The sequence below is a fragment of the Trichomycterus rosablanca genome, chromosome 25, assembly GCF_030014385.1.
Source record: "Trichomycterus rosablanca isolate fTriRos1 chromosome 25, fTriRos1.hap1, whole genome shotgun sequence".
Taxonomy (NCBI): domain Eukaryota; kingdom Metazoa; phylum Chordata; class Actinopteri; order Siluriformes; family Trichomycteridae; genus Trichomycterus; species Trichomycterus rosablanca.
Window position 1 is genome coordinate 846,281 of NC_086012.1, and position 19,944 is coordinate 866,224.

The 19,944-nt window shown below is 41.3% G+C and overlaps 1 protein-coding gene and 1 long non-coding RNA gene across 2 annotated transcripts; one reads left to right on the forward strand and one right to left on the reverse strand.

The window, feature by feature from the left end:
• Positions 1–272: 272 nt before the first annotated feature.
• On the forward strand, positions 273–6,220 carry cahz (carbonic anhydrase). The gene is made up of 7 exons (XM_062987487.1): positions 273–373; positions 1,615–1,812; positions 3,106–3,224; positions 3,659–3,751; positions 3,985–4,047; positions 4,133–4,288; positions 5,323–6,220. The coding sequence occupies exons 1-7, from the start codon at positions 340–342 to the stop codon at positions 5,440–5,442; spliced, it is 783 nt and encodes a 260-aa protein (XP_062843557.1). The 5' UTR covers positions 273–339; the 3' UTR covers positions 5,443–6,220.
• Positions 3,023–19,733, reverse strand: LOC134302397 (uncharacterized). The gene is made up of 2 exons (XR_010007527.1): positions 19,560–19,733; positions 3,023–3,217 (listed from the first exon to the last, which is right to left on the reverse strand). It is a non-coding gene; the product is annotated as an uncharacterized LOC134302397 (long non-coding RNA).
• Positions 19,734–19,944: the final 211 nt, after the last annotated feature.

Consider the following 19,944-nt stretch of genomic DNA (forward strand, 5'->3'; position numbering starts at 1 on the left):
TTTAACTCATGAATTGTATTAAATGTGTTTATTTTATTTCATTCTAACTATTTATTAACTTCAACAACAGTAATAAAACTGGATTTTTGATTAATGTCTATTATTACATTTCTCAATAATTTTTATCAGGAATAAGAATTCTGTACACCGTTCTGAGTGATTCACCTGTTAAAAGGAGTCGATTCACTCCGGTCTGAATGGCCACAATGATGTAGACAGATAGGGAATGGGGCAGCTCTCAGGGTGGCTATAAAAGGCTGGAGAACCAAACAGCTTCTGTCAGAGCTTCACAACAACACAGTTTTCTCAAGAACTTGGACAAGAACCTTCTGAGGAATCATGTCTCACGGCTGGGGTTACAGCACCCATGATGGTAAGACCTGATCTACTGCTAATGCATCAATGTCAGCTGCAGTTAAAAATGGGTGAAATTTCACCACATTTTACTGCTTTTAATCAATATTAAGAGTTTCCTTATTACACACAATCATTTATTTCTCTGTGACAGGATGTCAGGACATTTTACCTCCTTCAGAATGACAGCAGCGTTTAGTTTTGAGAAGTTTTAAGTAGAATTGCATAGAAAGAAAACAAGCCTGTTGGATTTGTATCATTTTTTAAATTACACACAGTTTTAAAATGAAGGCATAATTGCAACGCAGCTCTAAATTAAGGGTTTTAAGTTAAAGTAGCAGTTACAATTACTTTTCTAACTTTTTCTTTAACAAGGATGCAGTAAAACAATGAAATTTGGCTGGAATAATGATAAATATAGTAATAATGATACTGAAAATAACAAAAAATATTATTATTTAATTTATTATTATTATTGTTGTTAATACTTTATAATAATAATTATAATAATAATGTATTAAACAAAATGTAATTTTTATTCTTATATTTTTTAAACCTGTGTAAATATTTCTTTTTCTTTTATTTTATTGGTTTGAAAATATAACTTTTCATATCTGCACACAAGAAAACCTAAAAAAAAGGGTCTGAAAGAAAATATTTACAATTCTTGCGCTTTTTGGAACTGCTTTTGTTTACTGCATTGCAATTATAAAAACTGCAATAATAATAATAATAAATCCAGTCGGTTTGTGGTTCGTCTGTGGTATTGTGCTGGTTTCCTGCTTCTTGTGTAAATTCTGCGACACTAGTCTCTGCTGCAGAAGCCGAATGCGACGTTTCTGTACCGAAACCCTGCAGATAAAGCTGTGCTGCATCTACAGCACAGTTACAGAAATATGACTTTATAAATAAACCAGTCCGTCAGGCTCTGGGTTCTTCTCTGGTATTGGACGAAAGAACCAGTTCCTGCACCTCTCACTTCAGAACGAACTTGAATGTGCAGAAAGAGAAATGTGGAGCCTGTCGGGAGGTCAGGGCGCCTCTGATGTTAGATTAGCCGCACTGGGTACCACCCCGGGAGGGGGGTGGTGGGGGTTACTGATTAGAATATTTTCACCAATCCTGCCTGAAAGTACATTACAGCATGGAGCATTTGCCATGTTCCCTTGGTGTGGACTTCCTTTAGATACTGTGCTTTCTTCTTACCGCATTTATTTACATGTTTGTAGACTTTTGAGACTCATGAATTGTTCTTTTCAGGTCCCACCAAATGGGCCGACAACTTCCCCATCGCCAACGGACCCCGGCAGTCTCCCATCAACATCGTTCCGAACCAGGCGCAGTACGACTCCTCTCTGAAACCCCTGAAGCTGAAGTACGACCCCGCCACCTCCAAGGACATTCTCAACAACGGCCATTCGTTCCAGGTCAACTTTGAGGATGACGACGACAGAACAAGTTAGTGCATGTTGCTAGGACATAAAAGCGTGTCAGATTCATTTCCTGTTTCCATAGCTGTTAATAATCACACATAAAACATCCTGGTCCAATAACAAATGCTCAATTTACATCCCGAAGGTTCACGTATCACTGAATTCACTTCCTCTGCTTGATTAAAGACGTCTGGTACATGTTAATGTGAGTTCCACTGGTCTCACGAACCACCACGGACCAGAAGTCTGAATTCATACCAGTGTGTAAAATAAATACAATAAATTTGGGCTCTCAGTGTAGCTCAGATTCTGTGATTTCCTCGTGGACGCAGTGTTTTGGCGCCTGCGTGTCTCATCAGCTACAGAAAAAGGTGGAAAATTGCAGCCTGAAATAAACGCTCTGGTCCTGAGACGGGTTTCAGTAGGAGTTTGAAGTGGCGCTTCTTATCCGAGACGCCACGTCAACAGACACACCGATGACAGGAGGTTCTACAGAAACGCCGAGTCTGTGTTTAGCTGCTTTAGAATGAGATAAATGTTTATAACTGCGCTCGTAATTAAAAGAAATGATGCTCTGGCTGTGCTGTGAGTGTAATTTAGTTTGGATTGTTGTTTGGAAGGTTGCTGGTTCATGTTTTGGTTTATAAACTTTCTGCAAAGCTAAACTGGAAGCTATAAGTGATCAGTGTCCCATAACGAGGTTGGAATCAGGGGCACAAGTTCCTCTGCATGTCAAAACATCTCTTTTTGGACCCGTTTTAGTGCTGGAGTGAAAAAGTTGCAACAAAGTGTGCAGCATTTCATCGATTTTATATCAATGATGTTACACAGGGTGTGGTGGCGATTTGGAAAAACCTGGATTTATGGAATTGGCACCATCACCAAGCTACGACTGATGAAACCCTTGATCTGGACATTAGCATGAAGAAAGAAGCAGAAAGATGCATCGTTCAGTCTCTTTAGGACAAGTGCATCAAAAAAAGAAAACTGAACTGCTGAAAATCTCTGCTGAAGATGATCACCACTGATCGAGTGGACGAGACGGCCAGAACATAAAATAAGCTCCTGAACCAGATTAAGTCCTGCGAGTTAGGTTATTTTACATTGGGTGTGTCATGAGGTGTTCACATGACGACATTGTGACTGGATTTGTCACGTTATTAGGGGCTAGTCTGCTTGGAGGGCATTGGAAAAGGACCTATCTGTGTAGCCAACCATCACAAAGTCATGAGTAGTTGTTAGGAGAGAAACTTTATTGAAATGTTTATGTACAGCGTACAAAACAGTGTATAAACTGTGTGTGTGTGTGTGTGTGCAGTCCTGACGGGTGGACCCATCACTGGTGTATACAGACTGAAGCAGTTTCACTTTCACTGGGGCTCCAGCGACGACAAGGGGTCCGAGCACACGATCAACGGCACCAAGTACCCCTGCGAGGTAAAAACCAACACAAATTATACAATCATTAAATCAGCATCAGCTGATCCGGTAACAGAGCTGTGAGGAATTTTAGGACATTGGTTTGTGAAATGACCGACGTGGACACCCCTTGTGAGAAGCTTCTCAGAAGACTGGCTGCTGTTTTTTTTTAATACTGTTAGATTTGAAACCAGACCTCTGACAAGCTCACGGTCAGGCGTCTGAATACTTTTGGCCATCCAGTGTACGCACCCAAGCTCAGGCTGTTTTTTGTTTTGCCCGTGAGAAGATCTCCTTCAGGAAGTCTCTGATCATCTTCTGCATTTTTTTTTAACCACAGGTGCTTTTAGTGCTGAGTCAAACCAATCCCACAGACCCCAAACCTCGAGCTGGTTTCCTCTTCGGCTTTTCATGCTCATTTCTCACGGCCGTGTGTTTCCTTCTGCCCTCAGCTTCATCTGGTGCACTGGAACACCAAGTATGCCAACTTCGGCGAGGCGGTCAACAAGCCCGACGGTCTGGCGGTGGTGGGAATTTTCCTGAAGGTCAGTATCTCTCTGGGATCGTAAATTGGGGTAGTAGTATTCAGTGGTTGCCCCTGTTGGACCCCTGAGCAAAGCTGCAAAGCCCTTAAATCTAAAATTGCTTGCATGGTTTTCGATCATAACTGTCGAAAGACCAAATTCCCATGAATGCGTAGAGTTGGAACAGGATGTCTAACAAGGTCATTGTCAGGTGTCCACATTCTTTTGACTAGTGCTTTTTTTGTCCATCTCAGATCGGCTCTGCGAATCCACGACTGCAGAAAGTGATCGACGCCTTCGACAACATCAAAGCCAAGGTGCGTTTTGAGTTTTGAATCCTGAATCGTGCGTTTGGTGATTTTACTGGCTCACGTCTCACGTTTCTGCTTCTCCTTCCTTCAGAACCAGCAGACCACGTTTTCCAACTTTGACCCCAAGAACCTGCTGCCCGCCACTCTGCACTACTGGACGTACGAGGGTTCCCTCACCACGCCCCCTCTGCTTGAGAGCGTCACCTGGATCGTCCTCAAAGACCCCATCAGCGTCAGCCCTGTACAGGTATTCAGCTAGCTTCGTTTGGCATTGTTTAAATCGCCCCAGTGGTGACTAAAAGCCCGTCAGTCCTGATCTGAGCATCTGAACGTACCGATGGCAAAGATGCATAGATTTTCAGGTATCTGTTTTTGATTCTGAGAACATCAGGCTACCAGAACCATCCTCGACCATAGGGTACACTGTTGTTGGGTTTGAATGCTTCACTTCTGGTCATTGGGACTTTTTATAGTGACATGAAGCTCGCTTTACTGTGGACAGTGACCCCAGGTTGCAGTTAGATTCGACAAACTCCAAAATAAAATTAATAAGTAAATAAAATCTTGTGCTAATGATTCGACCGGTGCTGTGAGCTGTGTAGGGTAGTGAGTGTGTGTGCGGGGTAGAGGTTGGCATTCAGTACAAACAGGAAGTCAGTTTAGCGCTCTGCAGAGTTTCCTGTGGGTTTCCTGTCATCTGAAGTTGTGAAAGTTCAGACGGCGGGCGCGTATGTCATTTACATGAGTTGGGGTTTTCTGAAAATCTGCTGGGTAGAATTTTGGCAGTGGAAAAAGTTCTATACCATTAATAAACACGTCAGCTGGTGAATTCTCTGTGCCCGTACGAACAGGGCTGGTTGGACTGCCCCCGGTTAGACTGATTTACAGGCCTACAAACACTAGGAGACTGAGACCTGATCCCATAAAGTTTTTCACAGGTCACATGATTTGTACATACAATTATCCGTAAGTACAGACTACATGGAATAGTGGTCTTATTGCCAAGGTTGAAAAAAAAATACAAGATTCTGTTCACATTCGAGCCAGCTTTACTGCTGATCACATGATCACTACCTGGCAGCCTCTAGGACTGTTACGTAAAGCTTGCTTGACTGTGGACAGATAACACTAAGTACAGCAACGTCTCTGCTCAGATCTCTTACAAATATTACCCAAACATTCATTAATATTAATATTATGTATTCATTTGTTTAATTAATATTATTAATTATTAATTAAACTGATGCACCTTTGATTCTCCTGTTCTCTCTGTATTCATAGATGGACAAATTCAGGAGTTTGCTGTTCAGCTCAGATGAAGAGAGCCCTTGCTGCATGATGGACAACTACAGACCCCCTCAGCCCCTCAAAGGGCGCAAAGTGCGCTCCAACTTTAAGTAAAGCCCAGAACCTGTGCCCATGCCTGCCCGCCGCCACCTGCCTGAACGCCTGCCCACCAATCACAGTGCTCTCTTGATTACTAAACGCTCCCTGTAATGCTTTTACCACACGGGCATTGTTTATTTCTACATTATTCTAAGTTCTGAAAGGGTTTATTTAAACTGACTTGTCTAATTGGTTCAAATAACTCATTTTGTTAGTTCAAAGGAATCTACTCATTTGAATTTGTTGGTAACTTAAAGTCTGAACGAACACAAGTGTGTGAATCTATTTGCTCTTTTGTTAAAATGAACAGACTGATTGAACAAACTAACTCATTTTAATTGATTTTGATGAATATGTGTGTGTTTTTAACTGAAGTAGTTGACTCCTTTGAACTGACTCATTTGAATCTGTCGGTTCTTTCCGATTCAGAAATAAATAAAGTGCTTAGAAACTAATTACTTACATGAGATGAGATGTTTTACATGTGCTTAAATAAATAACATATTTTAAATTATGAAGTAACAAAAAATGTATTTATGTAATTTAACGAATTTGTTGTTTTGTTTTTTTGTTTACATGAATCGACTCACTTGAACGAGCTTATTTTCCGTCTTTCATGATGAATCGATTCATTTTACGTAGTTAATATTGTTCATATGCGTTTACTTGTTAATTTCATTAATTAAAAGTTGTTTAAATGTATTAGCTGAGTTTTATGCTTTCTGCAAAAAGAATAAAATGTGAATTTATATCAGTTACTTGATTTGTATGTAAGAAGGAATCAAGGTAAATAAAGTGCATATTTATTCTGAAATGAGTGTAAATGGTTTTAATCTTTTGATTGTTTAATTCACAATTCATTATATGTGATGCATCTGTTGATTCACACACAAGGACCAACAAAATGCTGTTAGTCCCGGATCTTTGTACCTTCATGGATGAGTTGGCTCTAAGGTCTTGGATATATTTTAGCAGGCTGGCCACTTTCCTGGTAGATTCACTTGTTTTGTGTTTTGACATAATGGCTCTCACTATGGTTCAGTGGAGTGCTCAGATCTTTGTCTTCAGCCCCTCTTAACAGCTTTGGGATGGACCGGAACATCAACATCAGTGTTCAGCCTTACAAATGCTGACTAAATGGACACAAATTCCCACAGACATATTTCAAAGTCTCGTGAGAAGACTGAAAAGCTGACAACGGGATGTCCAACAAGCTCATGGTCCGGTGTCCGAATACTTTTGGCACAGATAGTGTTTGTTGTGTTTTTACTCTTTGTGCAACATCATGTTTAAATAAACTGGTGTAATAACCTGCTGTAACTGGTTATTATTTACTCGCCTGTCAGGTCCTTTGAGACAGGGAGTGGACGTCAATCACCTGACAGAGGAGCAGCCAGTGATGATGACATTTCACCCTCAGAAAAACCTCAGTTGATGTTCTGGTTCGTTCCAAAACTGGCTCACTTTGTGCACAGGGACACAGTCATGCTTTAACAGACAGGAAAAGGCCTTCCCTAAACTGCTGCTGCAAATTTGGAAGCATATTATTCCCTTTATATAACTGATTTATTACACCAGTCAGTATAGTGTGAGATTATTTTTACAGCTCTTTATCTCAGAGCTCATCTTGAATTCCTGTCGTTTCGTGACTGTGTGTTTTGTTTAGGCTCTTTTCCAAACAAGTCAACCGTAGCCCTCACATACAGCACCACCTACACATTCACACTGTAATAACACGCTGACAGTAGTCATCCTCACCCCGTGCTCTCACCAGCTAATTCCTTCATTAGATTTCTGTCAGCTCCACTATAGAACCAGTTACTGATAATGACGATTCCACTTTTCACCAACCCTCGAGCTCCTCATACACCCAAAGGACTGGTCTTTAAAAAACATACCTGAGTCATTCTATAATTTGGGGTACATTCCATGTCCAATGATAATAATTATATTTATTCTAACTATTTTCTTTAAAAATGTCATATTTTACCTATTAATGGAAAACATGTTGTAATATCACAAAAACATGATGTGCATCCTATGCTTCATTTAGCTTGAAATTTGTCATGATGTTCCTAAATGAAGAGTTTTTGCTGTGTCCATTTTTTTAGTTGAGGGGGCCTTGGTTTCAAAATAATGAATAAAATCATTAAGGGCAACAACATCTATTTTTTTATTTATTTCAAAAGTTTAAATACTAAAGAAAAATAATATTTTTTAAATTGAGTTTCTCTTTTAAATCCTTTAAATATCTTTATTTATTAATGTCTGCAAAAGTTCTGTCAACTATGTTACTAACAGAACTCCACTCAGCAACTCAAAAATGGTTTGTTCTAAAACTATGTGACCAGCATTACATGAGATCATTTCTCTCTGTGGAGGGTATATTGAACAAACTGTGGTGAATGTTCTCTTATTTTTAAAAATATTTTATCTATAATAGAACATTGTCAATGAGTATATTAATTGACCGTCAACTATGTTACATACATTGTTATGGTTACAATTTTTTTTTATAATTTTAATTCAAATGTATGTTCAAATTAGACATTATTCTGTTCAAGAAATGACATGTGGTCAGCCAGGCAAGGTCTACCACTGAAGTTATGGGTCAAAATAGGGAAATTGTCAACTATGTTACCTGTCAACTAAGTTACCTAGTAGTCTACATCTACTTGCCCTTTTAAATAAAATAAAAAATAATTATGTTTAAGCTTTGCAACTAGTGGATATGTTTCACTAAAGGAATATATTAACTTGAACCACTGATTGTTCTGTTGAGAAAGAACATTGTTTTTGTACTTTTTGGTGATGTGAAATGTACCCCAAATTATAGAATGACCCACCTGCTTTGATGGACCTCACATAAAACTGTGTATTAAAATGAATTTAAAAATGAGTGAATAAAGTCAGGAATCGCAGCAGTCATGGATTGTGCCTGTTTAGGAACGCATCACAGTTAGCTGGTCAATCACAGCTGATAATAATGATAATAATGTTAGTGAAGATGATGGTGATGGACCGATCGATAACGAGTTGCCTTTTCTGTATTGTACATCTGAAACTAAGCCGGCAAGGTGGGTAGCTCACAACAAGAAGGTCCTGGGTTTGATTCCCAGATGGTGCAATCCGGGTGTCCCAGTGTCCTCATGGGTTTCTGCTGGAAGCTCCGGTTTCCTCCCACAGTCCAAAGACGTGCAGTCAGGGTAACTGGAGCTACTTTTGTGTGTGTTTCTCTGTGTGTGTGTGTGTGTGTGTGTCTTTGAGTGTACGTGTCTCTGTGTGTGTTTGTGTGTGCGTGTTTCTCTGTGTGAGTCTCTGTGTGACTGTGTGTGTGTCTCTGTGTGTGTCTGTGTGTGTGTGTCTCTGTGTGAGTCTCTGTGTGACTGTGTGTGTGTGTCTCTGTGTGTGTCTGTGTGAGTCTCTGTGTGACTGTGTGTGTGTGTCTCTGTGTTTGTCTCTGTGTGTGTCTGTGTGAGTCTCTGTGTGACTGTGTGTGTGTCTCTGTGTGTGTCTCTGTGTGTGTGTGTCTGTGTGTGTCTCTGTGTGTCTCTGTGTGTGTCTCTGTGTGTGTGTCTGTGTGTGTGTCTCTGTGTGTGTCTGTGTGTGTGTTTGTGTGTGTGTGTCTCTGTGTGTGTCTCTGTGTGTGTTTGTGTGTGTGTCTCTGTGTGTCTCTGTGTGTGTTTGTGTGTGTCTCTGTGTGTGTTTCTCTGTGTGTATCTTTGTGTGTCTCTGTGTGTGTTTGTGTGTGTCTCTGTGTGTGTTTCTCTGTGTGAGTCTCTGTGTGACTGTGTGTGTGTATCTTTGTGTGTCTATGTGTGTTTGTGTGTGTGTCTCTGTGTGTGTTTGTGTGTGTGTCTCTGTGTGTGTTTGTGTGTGTGTCTCTGTGTGTGTTTGTGTGTGTGTCTCTGTGTGTGTTTGTGTGTGTCTCTGTGTGACTGTGTGTGTGTATCTTTGTGTGTCTCTGTGTGTGTCTGTCTCTGTGTCTGTGGGTGTGTCTGTGTGTGTGCCTCTGTGTGTGTGTGTTTCTCTCTGTGTGTGTTTTTACTTTGTGTGTGCCTTCATGTGTGTGTCTGTTTGTGTGCCTGTGTCTTTTGTGTGTCTATGTTTTTGTCTGTGAATGTGTGTCTGTCTTAATGTGTGTGTGTGTCTGTCTTCGTGTGTGTGTGTCTCAGTGTGTTGTATTAAGATCTAGCTGCAGAGCGAGAGAGAACGTGGGAACTGGGTAGGTTTAATTACACTAATGTGTTCACCTGGGGGGGGTTGGGGTTCGGTGGTTGTAGGTAGAAGTGATTTGCAGTCGTGATTTGATCGAATTAAATCCATTCAGTCGCACAATGGCACTATTGAACCGCCGCTTCTCTGAAAGGATCCGAGTATTTTGAGGATTTGATTTGACCACCGGTGTAATTTCACCTCACCGAAACCTCGGCCAGCCGCTCCCGGCTCTTTTATTATCTCATTAATTTAGTCCTTTCAGAAACGTGCAAATCAAGAATCTGAAGAATGACTGACACCAGAACGAACCCAAACTCACGACATGTGACTAAACTACGGCACTAACATACTGATGAACATTGCAATAACTGCAGAATTAAAATCATACTCGACGACAAATATGGACACGACCAAGCAATTTCTTCATTTTTATCTAGCCAATGATCATGACAAGAAGACGACGAGGCTTAGACTGACTAAGCTTCATGAGATTGGACGTCTTTATTTGTTATTTAAGACGTGCGTAGTTCAAGGGTTTTTTCGGCTGCTCCCTCATTTAGGCGTTGCCACAGCAGAATGATCTACATACCAGACTTGGCACCGTTTTTAGGCAGGATGCAATGCCTGTTGCAACCTTCCTATTTCTATCCAGGCTTGGGACCTGCACTGAGAGTGCACTGACGATTACAATGTGGAATCTAATAAAATGTAATAATAATAATAATAATAATAAAAACTGACAGTGTTACAAATTCTAATACAAACAATCATAAAAAATCTCAACATTTGCGCGTTCCACATTGGCAGACTCGAAAATTGGCATGTTCACCATCGATAATTAAACACAAACTCAATGCAAAACGTCGTAGATGATGCTAAAAAAGCTTATAAGTCATAAATCCGTAAGAGAAATTAATATGGAGTCATTAATACCAAGCTGCTGTCGGGATTTGGCATGTGTCTGTGGGAACATGTGCTCATTCTCACATAAGAGCATTTCAGGTCACGTATGTTCCAGTTCATCCCAAAGGTGTTTAAACTGGTTAAACAGTTTCTTCAAGGACCTCACTGGAACAGCTAAAGCGCCTTTCCCAAAACGCTGCCAATAATTCTGTACACTTGCTGGCAACGGGTGTGGCTGAAGGGCTCAAACGTAATCATTATGAGAGGTGTCCATATACTTTTGGCCTCGTTTGGCCCACGCTTCTCTGAACGGTCTCATTCAGGTCCTGAATGACTGATGGCACCAAAGCCAAACCACAAATGGAGCGCCAAATGATGGTAGTTTATGGAAAGTCGGAAAGCTCTGATATTTAATACTTAGATTTACAGATACCTGCTCTGTGGGGGTCCTGTGGGGGTCCTGACCATTGAAGAACAGCATGAAAGGGGCTAACAAAGCATGTAGAGAAACAGATGGACTACAGTCAGTAATTGTAGAACCACAAAGTGCTTCTATATGGTAAGTGGAGCTGATAAAATGGACAGTGAGTGTAGAAACAAGGTGGTTTTATTGTTATGGCTGATCGGTGTATATATATTGCTATACGTTTTTTTTTATCCACCCCCTGGTCGGTTTCCCATGGAGAACCTTGGAGAGTCGGTGGAGATTAAAGGAGCTCATGTTTTTTGAAAAACATCTACAAACAATGAGACTCTTGAGTCTTTACATGACTGATAGGTGAGACAGTATTCAGTATTAAATCTGTAAATCTTGTGGTTTAGGGCGTCAGAGTATTAAATATCAGTGTATTACTATAAAGGTGCTTAAAAGGGTTTGGTCCACTCTGTGACTCCTGACAGGTTCAGTTCATCTCTGAATGATCTCATTCAGGTCCTGAATGGACTGACGACACAAAGCCAAACCACAAATGGAGGTCCACATGGTGGTGATTCATGGAAAGCTCACATGATCACATGATGTACAGAATCTATACCTCATCACCTATCAGTCATACAAAGACTCGAGAGTCTCATTGTTTGTAGATGTTGTTCAGGACACAATGACTGGACAATCACAATCATGAGCTCTTTTAATATCCATGGGGAACCGACCAGGGGGTGGATAAAAAAACAAAACAAACAAAAAAAGTATAACAATATATATATATATATAATTATTATTATTATAAACCATTATTACCACAAGTTGCCATGGTGATGGTGGACGCTGGCGCATTTGGCTGCCGCTACCGTTACCGTATTTTACCGTATTTTATTGTATTTTTATCGTTTTTCGTTTTCATCTTTTTACACACCTTGTGGATCTATTTCTTTTATGTTACTTTTGATACTTTTATTTGTGCTTTTGATACTTTTTGTTCTTTCTACTGTACATCGCGTCTGCGGCCGGTGGTGAACGGTGGATGAGTTTTCCTGGGATCGGCACGATGTTGAACTATTCCGTTGACCAGCTGAGGAAGTTCAACAACTGCACTACTCCATCGTGTATTTCAGTCATCAAACAGCTTGGACTCCTTCGCCGGCCTCGTTATATTCACAGGGGCTCCCGGAGAAAGCTTGTTTATCTTCGAAACGGTAACGCTATTCCATCCTTCTGGTCAGCCGTGCGCACTGTCGCTCCGCAAACACGTCATCAGAGCGCTGCTGCCTTGCACACCAGTAGCGGTGTAGTCTCCATGACAACGCTGTCCACGGAGTGGGATGGGAAACGCGGAGTGGACTTAGCAAATCTCCGTTCTCTTCCTCGTTCCTCACAGCCAACTACACAACAATACCACTTGAAAATGGCATTGCTTAATGTTCGTTCACTCAACACAAAAAGTACTGTACTTAGTGAATTTATATCTGACAGTGAACTAGACTTTTTCTGTCTCACTGAAACTTGGCATAAACCCTTGGATTATTTTATGTTAAATCAGACCACGCCAATGGGATACTCGTATATTGATGAACCTCGTATGGAAGGGCGAGGTGGTGGTGTTGCTGCAGTCTATAGGGATGATATTAAAATAACCACTTTGTCTTTTCCTGCTGCTCTTTCTTTTGAACACCTGGCTTTCAAGTTGTCAGGGCCTACTCCTCTGGTCACTGCTGTAGTTTATCGTCCGCCAAAGCCAAACGCTTCCTTTCTCTCTGATTTTTCAGATTTTTTAACCCAGCTTAGTGCCCTCTCATCCTCTGTACTGCTTATGGGTGATTTTAACATCCATATTGATGACAACAACTGTAAATTTGCCAGGGAATTTTTGGAATTGTTACAGTGTTTTAATTTCACACAACATATACATTTTCCAACTCATAAAAAAGGTCATACTCTTGACCTTGTCTGCTCTACTGGTGTCCTAGTTCATCAGCCGTCCAGCCATGACCTTACTGTCTCTGATCATTTGACAATCATCATGGACATTGAGGTCACTAAGCCCATCACTAGAGCTAAACGTAAAATATCCTTCAGGAATCTTCAATATATCTCTCCCTCTGCTTTCTCAGATTCTCTTGTTAAAAAGATGTCTGTCTGTCCTGTACTGTCTAGTAATTCATCTGACCTTGTCGATTACTATAATGACATACTCGCCTCATGTCTTGATGAGCTGGCTCCTTTGAGAACCAAATTTGTTTCATTTAGTCATTCTGCACCATGGTACACAATTGAGCTTCACCAAATGAAATCCCGTAAACGCCAGCTTGAAAGACTTTATAAGAAAACCGGTCTAACAGTACATTATCAGATTTATTCTGATTATCTTCAACATTACAAAGACGCTCTTACGGCAGCCCGATCCACTTACTATTCCGAACTCATACATGCTGGATCAACAAATCCTAAGACTCTCTTTTCCACAATAAATAAACTTCTCAAACCAATTGACAATACTACCAATTCCTTTACAGTTGACAAGTGTAACTCTTACCTCTCATTTTTTCAAACAAAAGTTGAGAATATCCACAATTTTCTGACAGTTTCCCCTGTCATCTCTGTTTCTCCGCCTATCTCATCTCAATTTATTACCCAGCCTCTGTCTCAGTTCTCACCTGTGTCTCTTTTGGACCTATCTGAGATCTTAACAGGGATGCGAAGCTCCACTTGTGTTTTGGATCCTGCTCCATCAAAACTTGTTAAGGGTTGTTTTCCAGTTATCTCATCACTTATCACAGAGATAATCAATTCCTCTCTTAGTTCTGGCTCAGTCCCTCAATCACTCAAATTGGCTGCTGTTACTCCCATACTTAAAAAACCTGGACTTGACTCTAACATTATGAGTAACTTTCGGCCCATTTCCAATCTTCCATTTCTGTCGAAAATACTGGAACGTGTTGTTGCCTCACAGCTCAAAGATCACCTAAATTCCAATAATCTATTTGAATCATTTCAGTCTGGTTTCCGCCCCCAGCACAGCACTGAGTCAGCCCTCCTCAAAGTCACAAATGACCTTCTTCTTTCCTCAGACTCTGGACAAATTAATATTCTCGTCCTCCTTGATCTTACTGCAGCTTTTGACACCATTAATCACTCCATTCTTCTGTCCCGCCTTGAATCCTCTGTCAACATCACTGGTACTGCCCTTTTGTGGTTAAGGTCATATCTCATAAACAGACAACAGTTTGTTAATATCAACAATTGTAGTTCTGCCATTGCTCCACTGTCCCAAGGCGTTCCCCAAGGCTCAGTGTTAGGTCCCCTTTTGTTTATTCTTTATATGCTCCCCCTTGGTGACATCATACGTCGGCATGGTTTACATTTCCACTGCTATGCTGATGATATTCAGCTTTACATCTCCTCCAAATCCATTAATACTGAACTTCACTCCACTCTGACAAATTGCATCACTGAAATGAAATTGTGGATGAAAGCTAATTTCCTCAAATTAAACTGTGAAAAATCAGATATGATCATCGTAGGTCCTACAACCCTGGCAAAAACCACAAAAAATTTTCAAATTACCATTGATAATGACACTTTGTCTCCGTCTTCTAACATCCGAAATCTTGGTGTAATTTTTGATAGCAACCTCTCTTTTGACCGCCATGTAAATCACATCACCAAAACTGCTTTCTTTCATCTAAAAAACATAGCACGTCTACGTCCATCACTCTCCTTTTCTGCCGCCGAAACCTTGATTCATGCTTTTATTACATCCAGAATTGATTATTGCAATAGCATCCTTTATGGTACATCTAACAAAATCCTAAAAAAACTTCAGTATATCCAGAATTCAGCTGCTCGCCTCCTTACTCATACTCGCTCCCGTGATCATATTACACCTGTTCTACAAAAACTTCATTGGCTTCCCGTTGCTCAACGCATTCAATTCAAAATTCTTCTATTCACTCACAAAGCTCTCCATAATCAGGCCCCATCCTACCTCACCGACCTGCTCCATCAGCACATTCCCTCCCGTAGCCTTCGCTCTTCTGAGGCTAACCTACTGTCCATACCCTCTAGGACCAAGCACCGGACCTGGGGTGACAGGGCCTTTTCCATAGCTGCTCCATCTTTATGGAATGCTCTCCCCAAACACCTACGAGATTGTCCTGACCTGTCCAAATTCAAGTCACTTCTCAAAACTCATCTATTCAGAGTGGCATTTAACTTGTAACAACACAAAATAAATGCTTTTATTTTTGCTATTCTTTTTAATAGTTTTTATACTTAGATCACGACAGAAATGTGAAGTCCTAGATCCTAAAACTTGTAAAGTTTTCAGTTTCCTGATTGCATGTAAATCTGTCCTGTTTCTGTCTAATTTTAAGAAATTGTTCTATATTTGTTGTTCTCTCTCATAATTTAGCTAATTTTTAATGAACTGTCTTATGCTGCTCTCTTTGTTTTTATCTTAATTATTCTTGATGTTGATGTACTATTTTGATTTTGTACTATGATTTGTATGGTGTATGTACGTATTTGTTTTGATTATTTGTCTTATGTAAAGCGTCTTTGAGTATCTTGAAAAGCGCTATATAAATAAAATGTATTATTATTATTATTATAAAGGTGCTTAGAAGCGTTTGGCCCACGCTGTGACTCCAGACAGGCTCAGTTCTCCTCTGAACGGTCTCATTCAGGTCCTGAATGGTCTGAACTCTGATCTTGTTGGGTTTTTTGGGGATGGAGGGGAGGAAGATGTGATTATTAGTTACAAAAAAACAACAACAGTTGCAGAAATCATCATGATCACCAGCCAGTCCACGTCCCGTACCAGTGTATGTAAACTCCTCTTTGATCTTCACGCCTGTATTGCTTTGATCTTCACATGACGGTGCATATTTTGAACGAGACGCTTCTCAGTGTTCCAGTCTGTGAGTCCAGTGATAAGCTGAAGAACTGGCTGATAAGAACTGGTTGGGCAAAACTTCATGAGCGATTACGTAACACCCGAACCCTCGCGGAGAGAAGCGACTGAGAAGCACAGCTCTTATTACTAGCTATAAAGTTCCACTGTCAAATAAATAAATCACACATCGTTACGTTCACACACTAATAAAGATCACACCGAGAGGTTACGGCACGCCTGCTTGGACGCCTGACTGATTCTGAGAAAGGTGAGGTCAGTCCAGAATTACACGGGAGGAGCTTGTCAATGATCTCAAGGGAGCTGGGAGCACAGTCACCAAGAAAACCATTAGTAACACACTTCGCCGTAATGGATTGAGATCCTGCAGTGCCCGCGAAGTCCCTTTGCTCAAGAACGCTCATGTACAGGCCCGTCTGAAGTTTGCCAATGAACACCTGAATGATTCAGAGAAATCTTGGGAGAATGTGATATGATCAGATGAGACCAAAATTTAGCTCTTTGGCATCAACTCCACTCGCCGTGTTTGGAGGCAGAGAAATGCCCGGTGGGGATGGTGTTCTTGCGGTCATATCCAGCATTTCTCTGCTCCCAGCTCCCTTGAGATCATTGACGAGCTCCTCCCGTGTAATTCTGGACTGACCTCACCTTTCTCAGAATCATTCTTACCCCACCAGGTGAGATCTTGCATGGAGTTCCAGAGTGAGGTGAGGGTGATTGACTGTGATCTTGTATTTCTTCCATTTTCAAATTATCGCACCAACAGTGGTCTCTTTCTCACCAAGCTTCTTGCTGATGGTCTTGTAGCCCATTCCAGCCTTGTGCAGGTCTACAATCTTGTCCCTGACGTCCTTTGATAGCTCTTTGGTCTTGCCCATGGTGGTCGAGAGATTTGAACGGAAGGAACTGATTCTGTGACAGGAGTCTTTTATACAGAGACAGGACTAATTTGTGAGCCTCATGGGCACATAACCGGTCTGTGGGGGTCAGAATTCTTGCTGGTTGGTAGGGGATCAAATACTTATTTCCCTTAATTAAATAAAAATTAATTTATAACCTTTATTTAATGTTTTTTTTCTGGATTTTTTGTTGATATTCTGTCTCTCTCTGTTAAAATAAACCTTCCATAAAAATTATAGACTGTTCAAGTCTTTGTAAGGGGATCAAATACTTATTTCCCCCACTGTTTATATAACTGATATATAACTGATTTATTACACCTGCTAGCAACTGCTGTGGCTAAAAAATGTGAATTCAAAAATTAGAAGTGGTGTCCCAATACTTTTGCCCGTATAGTGTGTAAACAAAGCGAAGCATTAATATTGGGACACGACAAATAAAAACATTTAAAAAGTGTCTCTGGTTAGAGAAAATGAGCTTTTTTGGAGCTTTTTTTGCAGAATTGTGGGTCAAACTTTAATTCTACTGGCTTCAGTGTTTCCCATGTTGAATGCGCTGGTGTTCATTACAAACAGGACACCTCCACAATGTATTGATGTATTGCTTTGATGTTGAGCTTTTTTGCACAATTGTGGGTCAAACCACTTTTAATCCTACAGGATTTAGTGTTGAATGCGCTGGTGTTCATTATAAACGGGACACGTCTGTGATGTTCACAATGGCGTTTTCTAACAGCTTTGGGCTCATTAGCCGAAACGACGTTTCTCAATATGCCGGATCCCATTAACGTCGTTCCTGCTGGGCAGAATAAGCAGCACAGAAGCACCATTAGCTGCTCGCTGGTGTGATGGTGGGGCGTCCATGCTGCCTGAACGACGACTGGGAGAGATTTTAATGCTAATGATTTTAATCTAGAGGATGTTTAGCTTAATTCTACTCAAAACATGGAATTTAACCAGAATTCTACATTCTAAACATGCACTATACGTACGGCCAAAAGTATTGGGACGCTGCTTCTAATTATTATTAATTAATTCACACGTTTCAGGCACAACAGATGCTACCAAGAGTAATAAATCGATTATATAAAGGAAATGACATGCTTTCTGTATATAACTTTGCAGAAGCGGTTTAGGGAAGGTCCTTTCCTCTTCCAGCATGAGCAAACTCTATAAAGACAGGCTCTACAAAGCTCCACTTAACAGCTCTGGGATGAACCGGAACATCAACACTTTTGAATAAATGGGCACAAATTCCCATACACAGACACACTTCAAAGCCTTGTGAGAAGCTGAAAAGATCAGACAGACGTCGCTCTGTTTTACTACAGTTTGTTTCTGAAACCAAACATCCGACGAGCTCAAGGTCAGGCGTCCAAATACTTTTGTCCATATACTGTATTTATTAATTTCTAAATTATCATAAATCTGCTTCTCCTGACCGTATTTCCCCTCTTCAGGATGATACACTCACAGAGGAGCGTTTTTGTGCCGATCCTGCACTCCTACACACCGCTGAATCCTGTACATACGGCCGCGCGGCTTCCAGCAACGTTTCCGCCCACACGACGAGCCGAGCGTCTCCCGTAATCCCGTAAATGATCAGAACAAAAAGACGATCAGCGTGTTTATTTCCGTCTGTAACCCTACGCCCTAGAGAGAGGGTCACCGCTCTGACCTTGTGCCTGGTATGAACGGCCCTGACGTGCCGTGTGAGATGAATGAGATTCTCATGATGGGTGGCGGCAGGTTGTGTTTTCAAGGACCTGCAGACAGACAGACTGGTAAGTTCTACGTGTTTGGTTTCATGGGCGGCCCGGTATCGCAGCTTCAGCTTCAGAGAGACGGCAGGTTCGTCAGGGGAGGAGCTGGTAAGTGTGAGATCGGGAAACCGTGATGTATAGAAAGACGTCCACCTGGAGCGAATTAACACTCACATAAGGGCATCAATCATATGCGCCTCTGTGCCCCCTCTGTCAGCCAAAATGACGGTGCAGGAGGACACGAATCTTAACGTGGGTCACTGACACTGCCATGTGCTTCTATTCATAAAGTTGTTATTATTTTTTGTACTATTTTATTTCTACATTTTCTCCCTTTTTCTCCCAGTTTAGTAATACCCAGTTCCTCTTCCTCTGCTGGAGACCACAATGGCATACGAGAAGGGCATATTTTCCTGACACGCCCTTCCTCCGACGTGTGCGTGCTCCACCAAGCCCTGCTTATTCGCCCGTACTTCGGTTGATTGGTGCGTGAGATCGGTCTCGCACAGGGAGAGTCACGCGCTGATCTCCACGTTCCTCCACTTCTGTACAGGAGGCTAGGGCTACTAACCAGGGTCCTTTTTAGTCCCGTCTTTTCCCACCCAGCAGACTAGCAGCCGATTATGTCCACTTTTGTGCCTGCTAGAGGGTGCCATAGTGGTTATTTCTACTTAAATTCTACATGATGTCCATATATATATGAGGGGGTCTGGCTTTCCTCTCAGTGTTGCACAGCTCGATTATTTTTATAGAAATTGCTTCACAAAGTCACAAAAGATCTAAAGAAATGTCTAATTAAATGAAATTATGAATACAAATTTTGTTTTATTTTTGTGTTTTATAAGTCTGCTTAAGATCTGAAATAATTCTGTGTGACGGACGTGCGCTGACAGAGTCGAACAGAAAGGGTGTAAATAATTTTTCACAGCACTATAGTGCTGAATGTACTGACAGACACTCCGTTCTCTTCCCGGTGAAGAGCGATGGTTCGTTTTTACCTCCAGCTCTCATCGTTACTCCGCCGCCTGGATCACGGCGACCTTCCTCCTCTCCACCGTGTCAGTCTGACACCACTGGCGCTCGGGTGGGGTCGGGTGGGGTGCGTTCTCCACTCTAATCTCTGTGTGCCACCTGGCTCCGATACAGCGTGCCCGCCTTTCACACAGATGATACACGCTTGGGGCACCGACTCACTCAGACGATCGTGGGGACCTCCGAAAATATAAAAAGTGAACTGATTACTTCAAAATCTTTTCACAAAGGTTGAAACAATTTATTAATTCGCTCTTTTAATCATTATTTTAACACATTTCTGAGTGAAATTAGAACCCTGAGAGCGAGTGAGAACAAGACCGGCCTACATATCTCATTTTTTGATCAAGA